Genomic DNA, 23514 nt, shown 5'->3' with positions numbered 1-23514 from the left:
TGGTATTCACCATTCTACTTTCTGTCTCTATGAATTCAATGACTATAGGAACCTGATAGAAATGTAGTGATGCAGTATTTGTCCTTTTATGACTGACTTATTTCACTTAGCATAATGTCCTCAAGTCTCATGCATTTTGTAGCATGTGTCAGAATCTCCTTCCTTTTCATGGCCGAATAATCTTCCATGGAATGGATAGACCATATTTTGGTTATCCATTCATCCATCGACAGACACTTGGGTGGTTTTCACCTTTTGGCTATTGTGAATTACATAGCCTTTTGATTTGCTTTGACCCGACCATTCTTAGCTCTTGGGCTATCCAAAAACAGGTGGGGGCTGGCTTTGGCCCTGGGCCATGGTCCGGTGCAGGGCTGGCTTCTACTTCTACAGCCTTGAATGGGTTCTGAGGGTATCCAGTGTCCTTATCACGTCCGAGCTCTGGGGGTCGTCTTCACTCAACTGCTCATCTAAAAATATTTGCCACTTAGTTTTGGAATCAAAATGTACTGTTTGAACCTGGCATAAACATATTAAAAAGGGCATTCAAATGACAATAAATGCAGCACAAATACTTTGCCTCTTTGCGACACCAAGACGTCACACAGGCCGCCAACACCACGAAGGTCTGGACTTCAGAGCACGTCTTTGACCACCCATGGAGAACTGTTACAACAACTGCAATGCTGAAATGCCCAAACCCTATGAACCCAACTGTGGTTGGAGCTGGTGTACTGGACAGACATATAGATCCTTTTGGGAAGTTGTACAGCCACAGACTTCTCGGCACCAAGTAGGGACTGCCTGCCTTTGTGAAATCTCTTGGTGGTGCGGCAAGAACCAAAACATGTGCAAGAACATTCTGTAGTTGAGCCTATAAATAATGGCACTTAAATCCAGTAGTATTTCATTTACATATATAGTTTCATTAGATGAAAGGCATGTAAAAAAACCACATCCTCAGGACCCAGAAAAAAACCGTTTTGACTCCAGGGGCCATAATCACTATGAAAGGAGTCAGTCTCAGTAGTTATCACGGAGGTCTGATGACAAGTACAGTATTTTCAAACGAGAATAAAGGTGGAGAAGCAATGGAGTGGGTACATTAAATAAATGCCGAAGCTGCAGAATTGACAGCTCCAGCAGGAAGGTGCCTGAGGATACTGACGGCGGCGGAAGCATCTGTAGAAAAACGATCAGAGCTGGTGTGCAGCGCCCAGTCTTGCTGCTCTCTACTGGCTGCATTACATATCTGCTATTTAAAAAATGCAACTGTATTATAGGTACAGTTTTTTTAATAAGAGACATTAATTTATATAAAATAACTTGGTCTGCTATAAACCACCATTAAAAACTAGTGTTTTAATTTGATATTTAAAGGGCATTTTTGGAGGGAATATTATCACTAAAATAATATATAACTCCAACAAAAATATTATTTTATTGTATTAAAGAATACTGTATTGATTTGCCAAAGTTCTGTAACTTAACGAAGGTATTCCCTTCTTTGGATTTGTACTTTGTGACTTAGTGTGCTGTATCAGGGCTGTTTATGCTAACTGAAAAAATAAAGTCAGAAATAAAATCAGAAATCTGCAGCACTTTAAGCTTAAACAGAACAACAACTCTTTACATCTTATAGCATTTCCCATTTGCCTAATTTATTAATTGCCATGTGTCAAAATCTTGGTTCCTTGGCCCTGGCTGGTTTGGCTCAGTTGGAGACAAACCAAAGGGTTGTCAGTTTGATCCCCAGTCAGGGCACATTCCCAACGAGGCACATTCCCAGTGGGGCACGAGGGGAGGGCAGCTGATCAATGCTTTTCTCCCTCTCAAAAAACATTCTATAATTGCTAAGGCATGTTATGTCAGGTTATTTAAATATAATTACTTTTTGAAGTAATCATGACCACCAAACATCTTTTTTACATGAGGAGCTGTACATGATTTGAAATTACTCAAATGATGTCTTGATCCAAAGCATAAATCCCAGGTACTTGATGTGTTTAATAATAGGGTGCCACTGTGGGGTGGGGGGCCAAGGAAGAAGAAAATAACAATAGAGAGGAAAAAGCATTGACCTAAACTAACCACTACGTGAATTACTGTGCAGCTTTTATTTACAGGAAATCCTTGTTTTGGGTGCCAAAGGGCAGCTGTACTCTGAAAAACAATCCATTAAATGTATTATGTTTCTTATTTTGTGGTAGTTAATTATCAACCAGTAAATAATGTCTTTGATACTTTAAACTGTTGCATATAGAATATTTTTGTTAAAAGGTGATTAGCTCTTGCTTTGATTTTACATTGGTTAATGTGATAAAATTCTAGTAAGGTTTCCTGTAAAAGAAACTAAGTTTTGTATATCTTTACACACACATACACATATATATGCATAAACCACAGAAATGTATGTACCAGACAATTAAAAAATTAGTGATTTTCTACTTATTGTATAGCTTAAGATGTTTTAGGGTATTTGTAAAAGCAAATGAAATTTCCATAGCTTTTTAAAAAAGATTTATTTTATTTAGAGAGAAGGGAAAGGAGGAAGAAAGAGAGAGAGAGAAACATCAACATGTGGTTGCCTCTTACACACCAATCTAGGGACCTGGCCCATATCTCAGGCATGTGCCCTGACTGGAAATTGAACCAGTGGCCCTTCGGTTTGCAAGCCAGTATTCAATTCACTGAGCCATACCAGCCAGGGCTCAATAGTTGTTGTTTTTTAATCCTCACTTGAGGACACTTTTTCATTGCTTTTAGAGAGAAAGGGAGAGAGAGAAACATTGATTCAAGAGAGAAGCACTGATTGGTTGCCAACCTGCAACCCAGGTATGTTCCCTGACCGGGAAGTGAACCCACAAACTTTCAGTTACAGAACAACATTCCAAGCAACTGAACCACACTGGCCAGCGCTCAATGAGGTGTTTTTTAAAAAACATATTATTTATTTTTAGAGAGAGAGGAAGGGAGGGAGAAAGAGAGGGAGAGAAACACTGATGTGTGAGAGAGATACATTGATTGGTTGCTTTGTGCGTGCCCCCAACTGGGGACCTGGCCCACAACCCAGGCATGTGCCCTGACTGGTAATCGAACCACTAACCTTTCGGTTCCCAGGCTGGCACTCAATCCACTGAGCAACACCAGTCAGGGCTCAATAAGGTTTTTGATTATTTTTTGTATCCAGAGATTGTTTTTACAATTGAAATAATATTTAGGGTAAATAAAACATTGCTACATACTGATATTTAATGAAAAGTTGCTTTGAAAAAGTCAGAATGCCCTGATGATAAGAGATTTCTTCACAACAACAAAAAACTTAGATGGCTACACAAAGAGAACCCCAAGTTCAGTTCAAACTTGTATTGCTTGGTGATGGTGGGACTGGGAAAACTACATTCGTGAAATGTCATCTGGCTGGTGAATTTGAGAAGCATGTAGCCACCCTGCGTGTTGAGGTCCATCTGCTCGACTGGGCCAGAAGTTCGGTGGGCTGAGAGACAGCTGTTAACATTCAAGCCCAGTGTACCATTAATAATGTTTGATGTAACTTCAAGAGTCACTTATGAGAACGTGCCTAACTGGCATAGAGATCTGGTACAAGGGTGTGAAAACACCCCCATCATGTTGTGTGGCAACAAAGTAGATATTAAGGATAGTAAAGTTAAGGCAAAATCAATTGTCTGCCACCGAAAGAAGAATCTTCAGTATTACAACATCTCTGCCAGAAGTTTACAACTTTTCCCTGGCTGGTGTGGCTCAGTGGATTAAGTGCCGGTCTGTGAACCAAAAGGTTGCCAGTTCAATTCCCAGTCAGGGCACATGGCTGGTTTGCCAGTCAGGTCCTCAGTTGGGGGCATGCGAGAGGCAACTGATCGATGTATCTCTTGCAGATTGATGTTTCTCTCCCTCTCTTTCTCCCTCCCTTCCCCTCTCTCTAAAAATAAATAAATCAAAATATTTTTTTGTGTGTTTAACAAAAGTAACTACAACTTTGAAAAGCCCTTCCTCCGGCTTGCTAGAAAAGTAATTGGAGACCCTAACTTGGAGTTTGTAACCATGCCTGCTCTTGCCCCACCAGAGGTCATGATGGACCCAGCTCTGGCAGCACAGTATGACCATGGTCTAGAGGTTGCTCAGACCACCCCTCTCCTGGGTGGGGATGAGGACCTGTGAGAAAGGGAAGCTGGAGCCCAGCATGAGAAGTCAGTTTTATAGACACCTGTCCTGTGATGTCAGTGGTGCAGAGTGTTTGCCACTGTATTATACGGCTCAGCAGAACCTGTGCTTGATCTTTGGGATGCTGAAAGAGATGAATGGGCTTTGGAGTGAACAAGGCAATTAAAAATATCTTCATTTTTTGGACCCGCATATTCAGCTGTTCTTGAAAAGCAGGAATGCAGTCGTTTCCTTACTGAGTTTCAACTATGAGACTGCTGCCGCCCATCACAATATTCGGTGGTAAAACCTTGTCTGTCGTTGTCATTCCCATTCCTTTTTATTTAGAAGCAGAATAAAGTTATGTTTTGTGTTTTTTTTAAGGTAGAACATGAGTAAATTCCATAAGTGGGATCATGAAGATGACTTTGGATGAGGAAGAAATAAAAGGTCTGTCCAGAAGGTATTCAGCCATGTAATATCAAAAATAGATTTATTGAAGAAGATATAAGAAATGTTGTACATAGGACAATGACACCTCAGTCCCCTTCCAAATAGGCCCCTTGGGACCTCACACAGTTCTCTCAGTCCCCATCAGCTTGCCCTGTTGTATTTTCCTGAGTTTCATCGATGGTCTGAAATCTCTTCCCTCTCAGAGGTGATGCTAGTTTTGGAAAAAGCCACAAGTTGCACAGTGCAAATTTTGGCTGTAGGTGGGCTGAGTCCCCTGGGCAATTTGATGTTTTGCAAAAAGACTCTGTATGAGATGTGATGCATGAACAGGCATGTTGTCGTAATGAAGCTGCCAATCACCAGTTGCCCATAGCTGATGGCCTTCTGAATCATCCCAGTAGTTTCTGCAGAGGAATGTTCAAGCTTAATGCAAGATTTGTTGCAGATTTGTTGTTCTGCTGTCAGTCATTTTGAATGTAATAGCCACACAGTACACATGCACACTCAACAGCGTCTACTGCCCCCACTGATTAGTACAGTGAAGTCACCATTGTTCATGCATGTGCATTCCAGTCCAGTCTCCTTGGCTGCCAGGTTACATGGATGTCGCACAAACCGTTCTCGTTGTATCAACAATGGCTGGACTTTTTCTGGACAGACCTCATATTTCACTGATGAAGTTTTAAGCAGTTATTTGATTATTCATGTCTTTGTTAATCCATTCTTGAGTGTAGAGACATCATTTGCAGGACCTGGTACAAATTGAAAGTGTTCAAAAAGAGTGAAGAATTTCAAGATGACAGTAGCAGAGCACTCACCAGAGTGCAGCGTGTCCTATGCAAGGCCTGTTACACTAAGGAAGAAACTTGAAGGAACTGTTTCCATCAGCACCACGGCCTGAGGCCTGAGGTTGTCTGTTTGTATAGTTCTTACTCCTCCCTTTCAAAATTACTCACAATTTGCCGTACTCCAGGTGCTCCTTTGTTCCACTTCTAAATTCCATTCATAGCTGCCTTGTCTGCCTCATTGGAGGAAGGGAGACTGGAGTTTGAAACCCTGCTCTGCCATTGGCTGGTGAGCCTTTCCCAGGGCGTGGCCTCTGAGCACTCCCGTTTCCCACTGAATCCTTCTTCTTGTGAGCCTGTTAGGAGTTGACACTGCTGGCAGGAAGCAAGGACTCAGCAAATGTTAATTGTCTCCCTTTTCTCTCCATTAGCAAAGAAAAATAGAAGAGTGGACTTTATTTTTAGATTTTTAACTTCCTTTTTTATGTATTTGTGCTTAGGAATTGGTCTTCGGTATATGTGTTGGGCGTGGAATTGCTGCTCTAGTCAGAGCCTCCAGGGGACCTCTGGGACAGGGTGGGGCAGCCGGGAGGCTGGGTGGGGGTCCTGTTGCCTGGAGAGCCAACCCCTGGAGGAGCTGCTGGAGAGCAGGAGGGCAGGCTAGACTGCAGGCTTCCAAATCTGCTCCCAGGAAGGCCAAGACTTACTGTTGTAAAGATGGGAAAAATCAAGGAACCTGTCTGATCAGAGTCCACCCATCCGTCCTCAGAAAGAGCTGCTGTTCCCAGGAGGAAAGAGCATGAGAAGGGTTCCTGAGTCTGGAGAAGGAGCCCTGGAGAAGGCTGCTGAGTTCAAGGCCCAATCCCATCACTGTAGCAGGGAGAGCCCGGACAGGTCAGTTCACCTCCTGTGCCAGTGTGTCCACCCCTGAAATGGGGCTAGAACAGCAGCACCCTCCAAGAGCTGAAGAGGCTGACCCCTGGAAAGGGGCCTGGGGGCACGACAGCACTTGGGGGGCCATGTCAGTGTCTCATTTTAAAAATAGGATTAGCCCTGGCTGGGTAGGTCAGTTGGTTAGAGCATCATCCTCGTATGCCCAAGTTTGCGGGATTCTCGGTGAATGCATAAGTGGAACAACAAATCGACGTCTCTCTCTCTCTCTCCCCCCCTCCCCCCCCACCCTCCTTCCCTCCCTCCTTCCTTTTATTCCTCCAAAATCAATAAATTTATAACTATTAAAGTGGTTCTGAAAGGAAGCTCTTATTGGCTGAATTGTATCCCTAAAAATTCATATGTTGAAGTCCCAACCCCCAGGATTTTAGAATGTGACTGCTGGGAGGCAGAGTCTTTAAAGGGGTAATTACGTTAAAAATGAGGCTGGTGGGGTGGGCTCTGAAGCAGCATGAGGGGGAGTAATAAAACAAGACACATATTCCCAGAGGGACGGCCATGGGAAGACACATGACGAGGGCAGCTGTCTGCAAGGCAAGGAAAGAGGCCTCGGGAGAAACCAGCCCAGAGCAGGCCTGTTGGCGCACACTTAACTGTGGACAGTGACGGGGATCCTCTGTGGTGTCTCTACCTGCCTCGAGGCCGCCCCTCACTGTCCCTGCTCCTGCCAGCATTTTGGCAATGACCAGGTGCCTTCCAGCCGCCTGGTAGCATCTGGCTGCCGATCTTTCCTTGCAAAGTTTGTGCTTCCTACAGAAATGGCTGAAGGTCTCTTTCATGGTAAACCAGAAAAACACAGAACTGTGAGTCATAGAGTGCAGAGGGCTGGGCATTTATTAAGCACTTATTGCATGCCAGGTGTTCCACTGGGCCGGTTATTGAGGCTCCAGGCCAAGCTGTTCAGCGGCTCAGGAGAGATCCTTTCCTAATCCACCTTTGGAGCCACTGCTCCACTGCTGCCCTTTGACCTCCTTGTCTCCTTTCCTCCTGGCCACTCCCTCGTTTCCTAAAATCCTGGTTGACTATATAACATTTTGAGCATTCCCTGTTTCTTAAACTTCCTTCCAGCCCTATTTTCCTCCGTTTATCACGCCTTCTCTCCCCTCACCAGGAGATGGAGGAGAACTAGCTTCACACCCTGGAATTCCAGAGCTCCAAAATGCTTTCCTCCAGGCCCAGGCGGCTGCCCTTCCCGCACAACCTCACGGTCACCCTCGACCGTCTCACCTCATGCCCTGACCCCAGCTTGTAAAACAGTACCTGCCATCCTGATCTGGCTCCCCAGTTCTGATCTGCAAGTGAAAGGAATGCTCAGAATTCTTTAGTGGGTGACAAAGATGACAGCCTCTGGATCCAGAGTGCTTTATGCTTAAATCCCAGCTCTGCCACCAACCTGCTGGGTGACTTTGGACCAACTGCTTAACCTCTTTGTATCTTTCTCCTCCTTTGTAGGAGAGGATGCAGCCTGAGAAGTGTCATGTCAGTGTCACGCCTGTGTCAGTCCACAGGAAGGGGTGGCTATTACTGGTCCCCACAGAAGCTCCAGGAGGAGTCCCTTTCAAAAGGGATAGCATGTTCATTTGGTTAAAGCAGTAAGTAACTCACATGGCTTCTGTAGCTTCCAGTTTCCTAAACCCTGGGCTCTGAAGATGCCCTCCCTGACTGTACACACGTGGGGAGGAAACCTTGCCAGATGGGGCCGGCCGGCTGGCTGGCACCACTGCTCTGCACTTGCCTTGGCGTCTCTCTGCCTGAGCCACTCAGCCTGGAAAGCATTTCCTTTGTCAAGGGTACGTGCACCCAGCTCACCTGCCTTCAAGCACGTGCTCCCGCTGTCTGGTGCCACAGCCCGCCTGGGTAGACCGATCCAGGGCTTGGTTCAGGCAGTCTGGGTATACAGGAGGCTGCTTGCCTCTTGGTGTTAGCAGTGCTCATTATGTTTGTGCTCAAGAGAACAGATTTCTTTCCAAGGATGAGAAAAAGCCATGCCTGTGAGATTAACCCCAGGGATGGATTAAAGAAAAAAAAAAGTCTGGTTTAGATTGAGCCTTGCCGTGTTCCCTGTTGAACATCCTTTATTCTCGTGATGTCTGTTGAATGTCTAACCCGGCCAAGTACAGGTTGGGCACATGGCACACACAGGGTGGTACAATACAGTGGGAGTCTGTGGGAGGAAGTGGCTTTGTGTTCAATGCCAAGGATTATGGACTTGAACTTGAGACTGCAGGGACAGACAACCCTGTCCCAGGTTGGAGCAGTGTGGAGGGGTGGCGAATGGGTAGTGGAGGTGCATTAGGGGTGCAGTTTGGGAGACAAATCGAAGATGGAAATTGTGAGTGTGAACTAAGGCAGCATCCCTGAGGATCAAGATGAAGAGGGTGGTCTGAAAGACTTAACTAGACATGGGTCTCAGGAGTGTAGGGGTTTCCAGCAGTGACTATCGGGCCATTCTCCCGCTGATGCAGTGGGTTGGTGATGAAGTTCCAGAGTTCGTGGACAAAGCAGAATATATACATAGAGTTACCCCTAATAACTCCTAAAGTCACCCATGAGACAACAGAGCTGTCTCTCCAAGGCTGGTGCAAGCTTTTCTTCCAGCACTGGGCTGGGTGGCTGTTTCTTTGGCACCAATGGGTTCATATCTGCATATTAGAATCACATGTGGAATATTAGAATTACATATGGAATAGTGATTCTTTAAAAAAAAAGATTTTACTTATTGATTTTTAGAGAGGGGAAGGGAGGGAGAAAGAGAGGGAGAGAAACATCCATGTGTAGTTGCCTCTCACATGGCCCCCACTGGGAACCTGGCTGGCAACCCAAGCATGTGCCCTGACTGGGAATCGAACCAACAACACTTTGGTTTGCAGCCTGCACTCAATCCACTGAGCTATGCCAGCCAGGGCAGGCATAGTGATTCTTAAGCTCTGTGTCTCAGAACCCTTTCATATTCTTCAAAATGACTGAAGACCCCAAAGAGCTATAAAGTTGATACATTTTAAAGAGAATTTATTGAATTTATTTAAAATCATTGTTAATGAACCCATCACATGTTAATGTTTCTGTGAAAAGTAACTCTTTTCTGAAACAAAGTCTTAGTGAGTTGAGTCCATTTTTGTGAATCTCCCTTGAGAGTAGCTGCTGGGCTCTCCCGTCCACTTCTGCCTGGGCTGCCTTGGTGGGCGCGGCGTCACCCCCACTGCGTGGGCACTTTCAGTATGTGTGCCAACTGGCGTGCAGCGTCTTCAGGCAGAGCCCCCAGGAGAGGGGTCTGAAGGCAGCCTGTGACATCTCCTGGCCCAGGGTGCTGGCTCTGTGAGGAGAGGTGACGGAGCCACAGGACAGCAGGCCATCCCTCACCCACGGGTGCGAGGGAGGGTCCTGGGGGCAGCAGGCCGTCCCTACTTCCATGCTCGGCGAAGGAATGGCAGCAGGACCTGGGCCCCAAGTGTCCTCAATCTCAGCCTCTCTTTTTGGCAAAGTCAAAACAGTTACTGTTCAAAAGGTGCATATGCAGCTTTCACAGAAGAACCTCTGTGATTCCACCCACCGCCCTCGGGCCTCTCATCTGAGCTGCCCACAAAGGGGTTGCTGTGTGTTTTGGGGGAAGGAATTGGGAGCGGGTGTCTTGAGCTGGATAAGCAAAATGGGAGCGACTAAGGACCAGCTGCAGCTGATCCTCGCAAGAAGGACCAAAGAGAGAAACAGGAGGTTCCCTGAGGGACAGAGGTGCGGGGAAGGGGAGGTGAGGAGCGCCCCAGTGCTCCTGGTTCCCCTGAGGGAGAGCTGGCTGTGAGACCGCGGGTGGGGGCAGCACTGATTCATGTGGTGGAAAGGCAGCCTGCAGCTCCTCTACTCGATACCCGGAGACGGTACATGCTCACGCAACAGGAGGGACCTTGTCTGAATTCCTGCCCCTCGCCCCTCTTGCCCTTCGCACCATTCACACACTTCAGCTCCATCCAGAGCTCTGCTGGCACCTACGGACGGACGCCCTGGGCTGGCACTGGACCAGCTCTCAGGCAGCTCACGGCTGGGCCGGGCAGCAGGAGCAGAGAGTTACTTCAGCCAGAACTTGGTGATCAAGAAACGGACAGATTCTATGAGGAGTTAAGTCTGAGAATTTGTTTGAAGTTAGTAATTATATTTTATATTCACTGACCTAGGTGTCTGATTTTACTTTTATGTTTATTTGGTGCTTTCCTGAATGCCGAAATAGGGGTCGGCATGATTTCTTTTTTATGGATGAAGAACCCAAGTCTTCGTAATGGAACTGGCTCGGCCCCGATGGACTCACGGCACCGGATCAGAGCACCTCCCTTCTGGATGTGGCCGGCACACCCCTGTCTGCCAAGGGCCCTCGGACTCCTCAGCCTGAGCCCAGGGAGAGGGAGGGTGCTGCCTATGCCCCGCATCAGGTCTAGCCTCTCTCTGAGCTCCTCTGAGTCCTGGCCACCGAGGTGCTCTCCCTGGAATGTTCCACCGTCCACAAGGTGATGAAGGCCTGGAAACTTTTGTTCCAATGAACTTTGCCAGGGAGCTATACTTAGCTACCGAGTGGGGCCAAGAGTGGGTTCTCTGAATATAGATAGTAACAAGTGGGCTATTTTCAAACTTGCAGAGAACCCCCAAATGTTCAGGGCCAAAATGATATTTATAGAGCCCTTTGGGAACTGGAAGGGAAGGCATAACCTTAGAGTGTCTGTAGTTGCAAGAGAGAGGTTTCTTCCCACAGAGTGGGCGGAGGGCCCCGCCACTGAGGGACTGGGTGTCCCTCTCGCAGCTGTTTCCAGGGCTGAGCTGGTGGGGGCCAGGCGCTCGTGTCTGTGAGTGAGGAGAGGGGAAGCCTGTCCTGCCCAGTGATTTTCTTTCCTGGGCACACTGGTGCCATCCTGGAAGCACTTTCTGCTCTGGGAAGCTGCTGTCCCCAAACTTGGAGAGCCCACTATACGGTTTTTCTCTTGCCCAGAATCCTCTTGATTTCTTAGGCTCCTGCTTTTGCCCAAACTTAATCAAGCTGCCGTCAAAACACCTGCTTCCAACTCCATGGGTCCCAGACTCCCACCCTGGAGAGAGGTCCCAGCAACATGCCTGAGGGAGTGTGACCAAAAGGCTCTCTTTAGGGAGAAGAGTGGGAACGTGCTGAGTAAAGATTTGAGTAGGAGAGTGGCCAAATAACAGTCCCTCAAGAAAAGAGCTGGTCACGCCAACATCCCCTGGGGATGAATGTGAACCAGCCTTAGACCCCTTTCTGATTCTCATTCTGGAGGGGTGGAGAGAGGGCCCCAGAAACCCAAATGTCGAACGGGCATCCGGATTAATTCTTGTGATCAGGCCAAATAACGAAGAAAGGTGGGTCAGGGTGGGAGGCTATGAACCCCAGTGTGCGGCAGGCAGCGTGGCCCATGGGGGTGAGTGGCCTCAGCGCAGCCTGGCTGTTGCTGACTGGCTTTGAGTGGGACGTCCCCCCCATTCATCCCATGTCAGTTTCTTGGCAGGTGCCCGGGCCTTTCCTCACCCCTCTGCCAACTGATGCTCCGCTACCCTGCCCTGCACCAGCCCAGATATAAATATAAGAGCATTTTCCATGGGCCAGTACAGAAGGGCAAACATTTGACTTTATTTTAGGCCTGTGAAATTCTCTTCCTTCATACCCAACAGGTGCATTGCTTCATTTAGATATTGGGGCCCAGAAATAGAACACAATTTACAATATAGCTTCCTTCAGGCATTTGGATGCTATTTAAAAAGAAAAAGAAAAAGAAAAAGAAATAGAGCCTCCTGCTAGCTGGCCAGGTGCAGCACCAACGCTGGCTGGAGCTTTCACCTTTGCCAGGCCTGGGGAGGGGCACCCACCCACAGGCAGCTTGATCCCCTCAGCAGAGGAGCCAGGTGCCTTGAGAGATGGTTTGGGAGCTGGATCACCCTTTCAGGGCACGGCCCCGTCCTCAACCCCGCAGGGCCCTCTGGCACGGTGGAGAGGAGGGGCACAGACACCAGACACTAGCGGGGGGCCAGGTACTGAGCAAGAGGACTCAGACCGTCAGAGGGGGTATTTCTAGTAACTCTGTCAGTGAGAACCCACTGACCCCTGGTGCTCTGTGGGCTGGGGGAGAATAGGATGTGGCTCTCCTCGCTTTAGGCCCAAGCACCGGAGCCACCCAGCATCTCTTGGCAAATCGTGTGTTCTCATCAGCTGTTGGGGGTGGTGAATGATGTCCCTTCAACCTACATGTTGATGTCTTAACCCCTAAGTGCCTCAGAATGTGACCTTATTTGGAAATCGGGAAGTTGCAGATGTAGTGAAGATGAAATCATTATAGGGTGTGTCCTAACCCAAGATGTCTGGTTTCCTTACAAAAAGGGGAAATCTGGACACAGGCAGACGTGCACACAGGGGGGACGCCCTGTGTGGATGGAGGCACAGATGGGGTGATGCTTCTACAAGCCCAGGAACATCAAAGGCCAGCAGGACTGGGAGAGAGGCCTGGACAGGTTCTCCACACAGCGTCAGGAGGAACCAGCCCCACCAGCTTTTTGGTCTTGGACTTCTAGCCTGCAGGACTATGAAAGAGTACATTTCTGCTGTTTAAGCTGCTCAGCATGTGGGACTTTGTAACCGCAGCAAACTGATATATTAGCTAAATTCCCAGTCTCAGAAGCATCTGCATTCCGGCCACTATGATGGTCTGGTGTATGTCAGGCAGGGGCCTCTCCTGGGTGGTCTGCTTCATCAAGATCACCTTGGTCCAAAGAAGCCCAAGACCAAGGTCAGTTTCCTCTGGGATGCCCACAGGCCCCTCCAATGGCCATCATTACACCAGCCACCCAGGTCCCTTCATCCTCTGAGGAGCATCAGGTAGAGTCTACAGTGGGGGCCACCAAGGCTGGAACTGCAGCAGAGGTGGCTGCAGAGTAGGATACTTAGCACCCAGTGTGGTCCTGGTAAATGCTCCCGAATGTTCTCACATGTAAAGGTGGCTCAGCGTCTGGTGGCTCAGGGCTGAGAGGGAGACCTCTGCAGCTTGCTGTGTGGCTCCATTCCAAGGCCAGAACGAAGGAGCCTAACTCTCCCTTGGCTGGGGACAGAAGTGGAGCCGCTAGCAGCACAGGCCACCCTTCCTGTAGAGGAGCAGGTGTCCCCTCCCAACGTCAAGGACTCAGTCAGTCTCTGTTAGACTCAGGCCTCCTTCTTCGGTCCTGGATGCCACCCTCCCTGAAGGGTCCTGCTGAAGATGGTTGAGACACGCTGGCAAGAGGCAGGACCAGTCCAATAGGTGACCACCCAGGAGCCTGGGGGTGAAAGGACACCCCCTGTGAGAAGGACATAATGCCACCACGCTGGTGCAGTGGGCACAGGACACTAGGGCAGTGGGGGGGGGCAGGTGCTTATGTGTTGGCATCTGAGTTGGTTTGGTGAGGCATGTGTGTCTTGGGTGGGGTCGAAGCTCTGGGCCACTCACTCAGTTCAGATGCCTGTGGCCTCAAGAGATGCATGCTGGAAAAAGGCAACAGTACTGTGGGCAGACATGGGGATGTGGCCCTTTGATGAGAGATGGTGCAATGAAGACAAATCCTTTGGTGACAGTGGACAGACATGCGGACACAGCACTGGTTCTCTCTTCTAACCTAGACCTTGGGGGAAATGAGCATCCAGCCACGCAGTGCTCAGTCCACCTGGTGCTTCCTCCCAGCTATAGTTTCCACACCCCTCTCTTGCAAGCGCTTGCTCATCCCCAGGTTCCTGCCCTTTAGTCATCCTTCCACACTGTTTGATCCATTCCCAGCACCTGTCTGTCTTCCAGAAGAAGGCACCTGTGCTCACCTAGACCCTGCCTCCTGCAGCCTTGCTCCCCAACCCACAGCAGCATCACAGGTTGATGCCCTGACTCCTAGTCTCCTCCTCCTCCTCTGTGGCCAGGAATCCTGCCACCTCTGGAGAATTTCTGAGAGCTGGGCCTCCTTTGTAGATGCAAGGGACCGGGAAAACATAGACCCCCAGAGGACACAACAGGCCTGAATGTATAGACTCTTTATTGCCCCACAATTGTGGATGGGGACCTAGCTGCTGGTCTTCTCGGTGCTGCTCCGTCTCAGAGATCGGGAGGGCGTGGGTGCGCATGTGTGACACGAGGCAGCGTGGCCCAGATTCCAAACCAAAGGCAGGGGGAGGTGAGCCTTGAGGTAGCTACGCCCATGCGGGCTAGACTGCGCAATGTGCTCGGCACAAGTCAGGCTGTTCACGTGCAGTTGCGAAGAGCTCCATAGGCAGCCCTGTCCATCATCTTAATGGCAGGGTTGTCCACGCTGGCGACAGTTCCCCATCAGTCTTTAACTCTGAAAGAAACAGAAGCTGAAACCAGAGCAAGTGGAAAATGAGACAGTGGTTCTTGTTTGGCTGAAAGTCACCCCTGGGAGAGAAGTGCTCTCTGAGTGGGCAGAGTGAGGTGGGAGACCTGCACCAGCCCTCGCTCACCCTGGCGGCCCACTGGGCTGTTCTGGTTCGGAACAGACGCCTGCTGTGGAAAGCAGGGGGGCGGGCTAGAGAGCAGGGCCCGGGGTGGGGGCGGGGGCAGGGGTGGGGGCAGTGAGCTCCCGCCCTCCAGGACTTCTGGCTCCTCTGAGTGCACCAGGCAGCAGGAGGCGGCTGAGAGGGGCGCCAGCTGTGGCCTTTTGGGTTGAGGTCTTGTCCTTCCTACCTGCACGAAAGCCGTACCTCTCAGGGACAGGGGCAGCAGCCAGATTCCTCATGCCTTGACAAGAGTGACATGCGGGAGAAGGTCTTGGCGCAGCTCTTGCACTGGTATCTCTTGGTGTCAGAGTGTGTCTGCAGGTGGGCTCGGAGATTTGAGCGGTCGGCGAAGGCCCTGCTGCAGTGAGAGCAGGCATAGGGCTTCTCCCCTGGGGAAGGAAGAGGGAAGGGCCAGGTGTGTGACTATCTGGAGTGTGCTGGGAAGGTGGCCTCCAGGTTCGAGTGTCCCTGTTTATAACCCATCCCTCCCTCTCCAAATGCTCATTCAATTCCAATTCATCTATCTTCATCACCCCCTCCCTAGGACACAGGTGACAGGGGCCTTGGAGCCCAGCCTAAGGAGGAGACTTTAAGGCCCAGAGGCCACACAAGCACCGAAGTGGACAGGGTGGAATGACATATATAACCCTTCCTGAGAGCTAAGGTCCAGCACATCTTTGCTACATCTACCACAGCTGCTGGATCCTTCTCTGCTTCTGCAAGAGCTCTCCTGAGGCCCTTTGCCACCCAGATCTGGATGTGAGAAGCACGGGCACCTTCTGGCAGCTGCACCTGCCCACGGAAAGCCAGTGGTAGGGACTGGCCAGGTTCCCAGAAGGGGTGCTAGAAGGAGTGAGCCCTCCTCCTGCAACAGAAGGGCATTTAGGAATAGCTAAAGTCCTTGTATCCTTCAGGCCGCCTCCAGTCAGACCACCAGGGATTTGGACAAAGCCCTTCTGTTGGGGCCTTGGCCCCAGGATGATTTGACGAGTATAAAAGGAAGGGTCATTGAGAGTCACCTGTTCTCTGTCTGTGCAGAGCGACTTCCCGTCCTGCAGCCCTACTGAGTCCCAAGAGATACCAGCCCAAGGTCCCCACTGCACGACACCTAGGCACACTCCCAGCCAGGTCAGCCTCCCGTGGGGACTGCCCCATCCTGGCTCCCAGAACAGGAGCACTGAGCCTCTGATGGTGGGTGACATCCTTAGTGAAGGGTGAAGGAAAGTGGCTCCTTTCCAGTGAAACCCTTCTTTCCAGCCTCTGCCCACGTGTGACTCAGAAGATTCCAGTCCCAGAGCCGTGACTTAGGTTTAGGGAGGCCCCTGTTACAGAAAGTGCATGTTGCAACTGTGGGTCTGTGATCAGGACCAGACACTTATTCTGGGACCTGTGTCCTCTGTTCTTGTCTCCCACTTCGCACAGTGTGCTCAACAAAGTCCTGGGCTCTGGCGAAGCCCCGGACTGAGGTCCACTCCAGCTACTAGCTGCCCCTCTCCGTGGCAGGGGCCTTCTGCTCCTTCTGGGCCGTACGCTATAATACAGCACGAGAAGGCCAAGGTTTTCGGGCCTCCTTCAGCCTCCTGTCCACGTTCCTCTCCTTTCTCTGTTTCTATCTTTGTCTCCTCGCCACAGCTGCTCCTCTCTCCCTTGTTTCCTGCGGGCTCCTGGCCACCCTCTTACCCAGGGACAGGTTTGCTCCAGGTCCCCAACTTCTGAGTGAAGTCCCAGCTGTCATCTCTGCCCTTCAGATAACTATGACCCCTGGGGTTCTTACCCCCAGCCCAGGCCTTCCTTGCTCCCCACTCCTCCTTCTAGAATTCTGGAAGGCTGTGAAATATGGAAAGTCAGATCCTGCTGAAGTTCTGTGCATCCTACACTTTCCTGGGTGTTAGGGGTTGAACTGTGTCCTCCAAAAACCAGACATCCATGTCCTAAACACCGGTACCTGAAGCTGTGACCTTATTTGGAAATGGGGGCTTTGCGGATGTCATCGGGTTAAGATGAGGTCATGCTGCAGTTTGCGGGCCCTGATTCAATATGACTGGTGTCCTTATAACCAGAGGGAAATTTGGACACAGACACGCAGAGGAGAGGCCATGTGAGGTCGAAAGCAGAGGTTGGAGCGATGTGGCCACAAGCCAAGGATGCTTGCAGCCTCCAGGAGCTGGAAAAGACAGGAAGGATTCAACCCTGGGACACCTGGACTTTGGGCTTCTGGCCTCCAGACAGTGAGGGAGGACACTGCTGATGTTTCGAGACCCCCCAGATTGTGGGACTTTGTGCTGCGGCCCCAAGACATGGATACACTGGAGAGCAAAAGCTGTGCGAACGTCCATCCTCCTGTTCATAAAATCCCCCCTTCCCTCTCTGTAACTTCCAGGTCCCATTCTTGCCTCTGCTCAGACTCCTCCGGTGGACCCGACGCTGTCCTACCTGTGTGGGTCCGAATGTGGCCCTGAAGCAGCCAGGGCCTAGAGAATGCCTTGCCGCAGATGGTGCAGATGCAGGGCAGCGTGTGCGTGCGGATGTGCATCTTGAGGGCTCCCAGGCTGGAATACTCCTTGTCGCAGTACTTGCAGGTGAAGCAGCGCTGAGCCTGCAGGTGGCAGTGCAGCTGCTGGTGCCTGGCCAGCCCAGCCAGTGTGTGGTAGGGCTTGTGGCAGTGGGTACACTGGAAGCCGCCTGGGGAGTAGGGGGCCTGCTCAGCCCTCAGGAGTCTGTCTGGAGCCCGGTCCCCATCTGTGCCCAGTATTGGAGGCCACCGTGTGGGCAGAACCAGCAGTGGGGGCAGGTTGAGGTGGTTCAGGCTGTCTTTGAGGGGTATGCTGGGAGCCCGGGCAGCACGAGGGTCCATCAAGCTGACGTCCAAGGGGTCCAATGGCTCAGAGGCCTTCTGAGCTTCCGGGAGGGGCAGGGAGATGCAGGTGATGCCAGAGATGTGGTCCCAGGGCTGGGCAAGGTCACCAGGCATGGGAGGGGCCATGCTGTCTGGGAGGAGGAGGGGCACCACCAGCCCCCCACAGGCAGAACAGGAGCCATTGATTTCTAGAAGGGCAGAAGGAGAGAGAAAGGAAAGGTGAAGACTCAGTCCCAACGTGGTCTGCTCTCTAACTTAATTTCAGGTCCAGCTCCAAGCCTGTCTTTCGGCCATCGGCAGCGTGGCATAAAGGGAAAGACCTGAAAGATGGAGGTGGCAGCTGGGGAAGTGACAGCAGCCTGGAAACCATGGGATCTAGAGCAGGAATCTCAGTTCCTTGTTAAGAACAAACAAAGAGAAATACCTTACAGAGTCCCGAAACAGCTTTCATGGGGCCGAGGAAGGTTCCTTCACTGCCAGGCAGGGTGGACCCTCTCTCTGAGCTCCTGTCCACCCACAGGACCAGCTCCCAGGGCACCCCCAGGCTCCCACGCATCGCTAATTCAGAGCACGTGACAGCAGGCCACCCCATGGAAAATAACTAATTAGCCTCCAGTCGCCTCCCGGTCACCCCTCGATATCTGACATTGGTGCATGTAGACAGCCTCCTGCCAGCTGTCCTGGTCCAGAGGGATTGTCCTCTGCCCTCAGCCTGTTACAACCATGTTCGAGAGCCAGCATACCCCATCCTTGACCTGGAGTGGCAGGCCCTCAAAGTGAACATGTTAGCAGGTGGCAGTTCTGCATCTCCCCAAAGCCCACATCTCCAAATAGCCCACAACCCACTTCTTATTCCTTATGTGTTAAAATAAATCTCTGGCCCCAGATTGGGAAAGGAAGGGGAGAGGGAGGGAAGCAGGGAGCTAATGGGCTGCAAGGCTGTTCCTGGACAGCCTATCACTGGGCCTTGCAGAGCTGCCCATATTTGCATATTCAATTAGTGAAGTGGGTACACTGTGTGACCGGACCCTACACATGGTTTTTAAACTTTTAAAACTGTGACCCATGTAAGGTTGGCTTTCCATCATATATATCTGAACAAAAGTTTTCTTAGACAACCAAAGCCGCCTTCGATAGGGGAGAATTGGGTAATGAAGATGTGGTGCACACATACTATGGAATACTACTCAGCCATAAGAAAGGATAAAATACTGACATTTGCAACAACATGGCTGGACCTTAAGAATATCATGCTAAGTGAAATAAGTCAGAAAAATCTAAGAACCATATGATTTCACTCAGATGTGGGATATAAAACTGAGACTCAGACACAAACAACAGTATGGTGGTTACGGGGGAGGGTGGAGAGTAGGGAAGGGCAGAGGGAGCCAGATATGTGCAGATGGAAGATGGTTTGACTGTGGGTGATGGGAACACCACGCGATATACAGATCATGGATCATGGAAATGTGCACTTCACATCCATATGACCCTATTTACCAATGTCGCCCCTATAAATTTAATTTGAAAATAAAGCTAGAAAAAAGTTTCCTTTATCTGGTGCACTGCACTCTGATGGTTTCTGTTCTATTTTATTTTATAAAATCGCTGCTGGTGACTCGAACTTGATCTCAGAACCCAGAAGTGAGGCTTCTGGTCCTGGAAGGTGCCCCCTGGTGGCGGCCCCACGCTGGTACTGGCCAGAGACTCCCTCCCCACACAGGGTTCTGAGAGCAATAAAGGCTCTGAGGTGCTCAGGCTACCACAGTCTCTCCCCTTCCCCTCTCCCACCCTGAGTCATGAAGCAGTCCCCCAGGGGGTCTTAGCCCCAAGAAGCTGCTGAGCTAGGAGGGACAGCTCTGACTGCTCTAGAGGCTTTACTCTGGGGCCTCTTCGAGTCCTGATGCCCAGTAGGGAACGGGATCGAGGGAACAGTGCTGGGTCCTGGACTCCCACATCCCGACCAAGCTCGTTGGGAATAGGATTGCAGCCCTTTAGCCCAGCCTGTTCTGGGCAACCTCAACTGGGGTGAGGGGAGGCCAGAGGGAAGGAGACCCTCAGGAGGAGCGAGGAGGCACAGGAGGAGCCCTCGGAACACCAAATGAGCTGGGCCTTGGCACCAGAGAGCCCATGGTCACTCTTCCCCGACCCTGTGCTCGCCACCCAAACCAGAATATTCCTCGGGAGTCCTTGGACGGCAGCCCCAGGTCTCTCCCACCATCTCCGGGACGCCTCCCAAACCTCCTGCCCCAGGAAGATGGCTCCTGGTCCCCTTAGCTGGGATGGGCGCGCCAGGCCACAGCAGGACAGCCCAGAGTGACTGGGGGCCTAAAAACCTCTCTAAGTGGAGAGAATGCCCACGCGCTCCGGCGGACTTGGACTGGGACCACCAACCTACCTCCAGCCTCGAGGCCTCGGAGCCAGCCGTGCTGGCGAGCTAACGCCTCTCTTCCTACCTGGGACAGGTGTTCCCCGCTCCCAGGGGCTTCCCTCTCCTGCCCCGAGGAAGCTCGAGCCCTGGGCGGCAGCTGCGGAGCCCGGCAGCCCCTACCTCGTTGGGTCTCCAGCTCCCCGTAGTTGGGGACCCTGTGGCTGGAGTGCGTTTTCACCAGGAAGGAGCGCGGCATTATTCCTCGCAGGCGCGGGTCTCACTTGCGAGTCCACCGAACGCGGGTCCGCAGCTCCGCGGCAGGTGCCGGGCAGGGTCAGGCTCATTAGCATAGCGCGCTGCCTCGGCCAACCAGCACGCCGCGCGGCCGGGGCGGGGCGGGGCGGGACCTCGGGGCAGGGGTTTGGGGCCACGCCCAGGACAGGTGCGCGGCGTGGGGGCAGGAGCGCGTGGCCGGCGTGGCCTGCCCACGGGACCTCCCTGGCGCGCGCCGGGAGTCACGCCGACCCCTGCGGCCTGACGCACCCACTGGTTGCCGACTAAATGGCACTAAATAGCGGAGGCCAGGGACTGGTACGAGCCCAGCCAGCTCCAGTGCACACGGCGTGGGAGCGTGCCCAGAGCCCAACCTGGGGTAACCCTCGCTCCACCCTGTTACTCACGCCCCACCTCCTGCTGAAACCCGCAGCGGTAGGACTGATGAGCACAAGCCCTGAACTCTAAAGCTAACCCAGCTGATCAGCCATAATGGTAACCAGTGTTGTCAGCAGGCCTGATGGAGCTGGGACCATTTTCCAGTGGGCTCCTTCCCTTTGGAGACAGTGCTTTAGGGGTTGGCCCCAGGCATCCAGAAAGCTCATTTGGTGGGAGAAAGGACAAAGAATTCTGGAATTCCAAGGGGTTCAGACATGTGGTTACTGGAAGTTTAATCAAAGAGGGCAAAGCACGTGCACTTCGCAACAGCCTGCCTGTGACTCTGGGCAGCCGTGTTCCTCCTCCAGTGTCCTTTGGAATCCTCAGTGCCACAAAGAGCTGGGTGAATCAGTTCTGGGTGTCCGGTCCCTTTTGATGTGGACGTTTCGTGAATTCAAGGGTTAGATGGGGCAGGCTCTGGGTGGGCAGACAGAGCACCTGGCCAGCCCCTGAGAGCTCCAGGTGTTTCTTTGGCGATGCAGCAAGCCTGCCTTCCCAGCAGAACCTTTTGAGGCCCAGGTGCTTTGCGTTGATGCTGTGGTGCTCTTCGATGCTTGGACGGGGGAGCCACGATAGTTATGGCGGCGAGTCTGTAGAAGAACCCGTGCAGGCAGTGGGAGGGAGGGCCATGTCACACAGTGCCTTACATTCCCACAGTTTTACAGATGAGAGAACTTCCGAGGAGTTGGGAAGTGGTAGAATTGGGGCCTGGGCCCACACTTCTAACCTAACCCGAGGTGTGTGTACCCCATCTGTTGCTTGGTGAGGGCACATGGAAGGTCAGGTCATGCTGACAGGAGAAGACACTAGTCTTTCCTATGGGCCATGGCCTGGCACCATGCTGCCATGCATGTGGTTTTCAGAGGACACGTGACTGCCTTCTGCTTATTCACCTGTTCCTGGGCCTCGAAAGCTTTCTATTTATACCCTTTCTTCCCCTCCCAGACGTAGATAACAGTTGCAGACACCTGGGCCAACCCTTTGCCCATACTGTTTTTCCTCACTCAGCCACCCCTCCTCCTTAATCCCCAGAGAGACACTGTTATTTAGGAAAGCTCGAGCACTCTTGTGGAGAATCTGCCAATCTCATCTTGGAAATGCACCAGGGACCCGAGGGTCCTGGGAGAGCCTTTGGGTAGGAGCAGTTGATTCCTGGGGCTGCCGTAACAAATAGCCCAAAGGGAAGTTTCCAGTCCCTGCTAACATCTCGGAACTGCCCTAACTTGAGGGCACAGACTGCCTTTTGGCTGTGGGACCCAAGCGGTACCAACAGAGGAAAACCTCAGCATCTGCCTGTCCATACCTGTGCAGCCTCGGAAGAGGGGTGCAGTGGTCCCCATCTGCTCCGCTCTGTGCTCTCCTGTCTCCAGAACAGCCACTGTGCCTGACGGGTGAAGTCTTACGCCCCACCCTGTGGTGGGAAATACACTTCTCAGCATCCCCCTCTCACCCAGGGTGGGGCTTGCTGGGAACCGAGGTCTACCTTTCCTGAAGAAACCACAGCAGTCTTCCCTGGACCCCTAGGACCTGGGGGGTGTCAGCTTCCCAGAGCCAGGCTGCTTCCCCGCCCCCATCGGGGGCATCGGCCTCTGTCAGTGTGGGAACCCCCATTCCCCTGGGCCAGATGAGAGTCAACTCTTGTTCCCGCACAGCACCCGCAGTACTCAGGTCCACAGTGGGTGTTCAACAGTACTTGTCGGACTAGATGGAAAAGCATCAAGTCCCCAGATAACCTGGCCCCAGGTGCGCATGTCCCTGGGGGCGGGGGGGGGGCCCTGTTTGTGCTCTTGACTGCAGAGATGGGTGACACAGACACCAGCCCGCAGTGCCCGCGGTGTTATGGATGAGATACGAGACAAATTCACACAGACTACCGAGTCCTGTGGAGGAAAAAGGATGATGGCATGGCTACTCTCTCAAGGGGAGAGTGCCCCAACCCTTGCCTTGGCAGGTTTTTATTGGCTTTCAATTTGCACAGGAATACAGGTAAAGTTTATTAATCATTGTCAGGCAGTAAGGATTAAACAATAGACAGCATACAAAGAACTACAAGGGCTTATTCTGAGTCAGGGTCTGTTAGCTAAAGGGCTACAAAACTTTGGGAAACAAACTCATTTCCTGCCCGGACCCTTATCATTTAATTGAGAGCATTCTTAGCAAAGCAGGTTTCACCGGATTTTACCTATTCTTTCTTAGGCCTGATCTCCCTGTGGAACCTGCCCTTTCTAGCACAAGGCTGCACCGCCCTCTGTCATTGTTTCAGGCTTAAATCAGGCAGGGAAAGCAAGGTAGCCAGGAGACTAGGAGACTTCTCGCAGTCAGAATGAGGACTCAGGCTCTGTCAAAGCTGAGGGGCGAGGGTCCATCACCCCCTTTTGCTGTAGCCCCCCAAGTCCTTCCTTGGGGCCTCCACATGATCGTGCCTGTCTTAGATTGTTCCCCCCTTGGGGAATCTTACCCGTCATTGGCTAACCGATCACGCACTGGGGGCCAATTATGGATGAAGTAAAAGGAGCAGAAGTGGTGCCCCTGCCAAGGAGATAAGTTTTTGTCTCCTTAGTGGCTTCTGGTCCGAAGGTCACTCACTCAGCCTTAGCCATGGGGGGTTACAGCTTCTGAAACCAGGCAGGGCGGCTCCCAACACATGGGTGTGAAGGCACCAGGCTCCAGGGTGAGCCTGGGGCCAGGACTGGGAATAGTGCTCAGAACTGGT

General features: G+C 51.5%; 1 protein-coding gene and 2 pseudogenes across 2 annotated transcripts; 2 read left to right on the top strand and 1 right to left on the bottom strand.

Annotated features, from left to right (window-relative positions):
* Nucleotides 1–407: 407 nt before the first annotated feature.
* On the top strand, nucleotides 408–1330 carry LOC123805942 (annotated as a pseudogene).
* Nucleotides 1331–3326: 1996 nt separating this feature from the next.
* LOC123805943 lies at nucleotides 3327–4179 on the top strand (annotated as a pseudogene).
* Nucleotides 4180–14423: 10244 nt separating this feature from the next.
* SNAI3 (snail family transcriptional repressor 3) lies at nucleotides 14424–20408 on the bottom strand. Of its 2 annotated transcripts, none has more exons than XM_045818973.1 (4): nucleotides 20271–20408; nucleotides 17296–17907; nucleotides 15067–15251; nucleotides 14424–14703 (listed from the first exon to the last, which is right to left on the bottom strand). In XM_045818973.1, exons 1-3 carry the CDS (start codon nucleotides 20344–20346, stop codon nucleotides 15070–15072), a joined length of 870 nt encoding a protein of 289 aa, XP_045674929.1. In that variant the 5' UTR covers nucleotides 20347–20408; the 3' UTR covers nucleotides 14424–14703; nucleotides 15067–15069. The 2 variants fall into 2 exon arrangements, with proteins under 2 accessions (XP_045674929.1, XP_045674928.1); XM_045818972.1 differs by having other exon boundaries at nucleotides 14424–14687.
* Between the last annotated feature and the right edge of the window lie 3106 nt (nucleotides 20409–23514).

This window comes from Phyllostomus hastatus, unplaced genomic scaffold (assembly GCF_019186645.2).
Source record: "Phyllostomus hastatus isolate PE091 unplaced genomic scaffold, TTU_PhHast_1.1 phas_scaffold_345, whole genome shotgun sequence".
Lineage (NCBI taxonomy): Eukaryota > Metazoa > Chordata > Mammalia > Chiroptera > Phyllostomidae > Phyllostomus > Phyllostomus hastatus.
Note: the sequence above shows the minus strand (reverse complement) of the source record. Positions and strands in the feature narration are given on the sequence as shown.

Coding starts and splice junctions, on each gene's coding strand:
- SNAI3 (XM_045818973.1), bottom strand. CDS start 20,346: ATGCCGCGCTCCTTCCTGGTGAAAACGCACTCCAGCCACAGGGTCCCC. Junction 17,908..20,270: donor GGAGCTGGAGACCCAACGAG/GTAGGGGCTGCC, acceptor CTGCCCTTCTAG/AAATCAATGGCTCCTGTTCT. Junction 15,252..17,295: donor CCACATTCGGACCCACACAG/GTAGGACAGCGT, acceptor TTCCTTCCCCAG/GGGAGAAGCCCTATGCCTGC.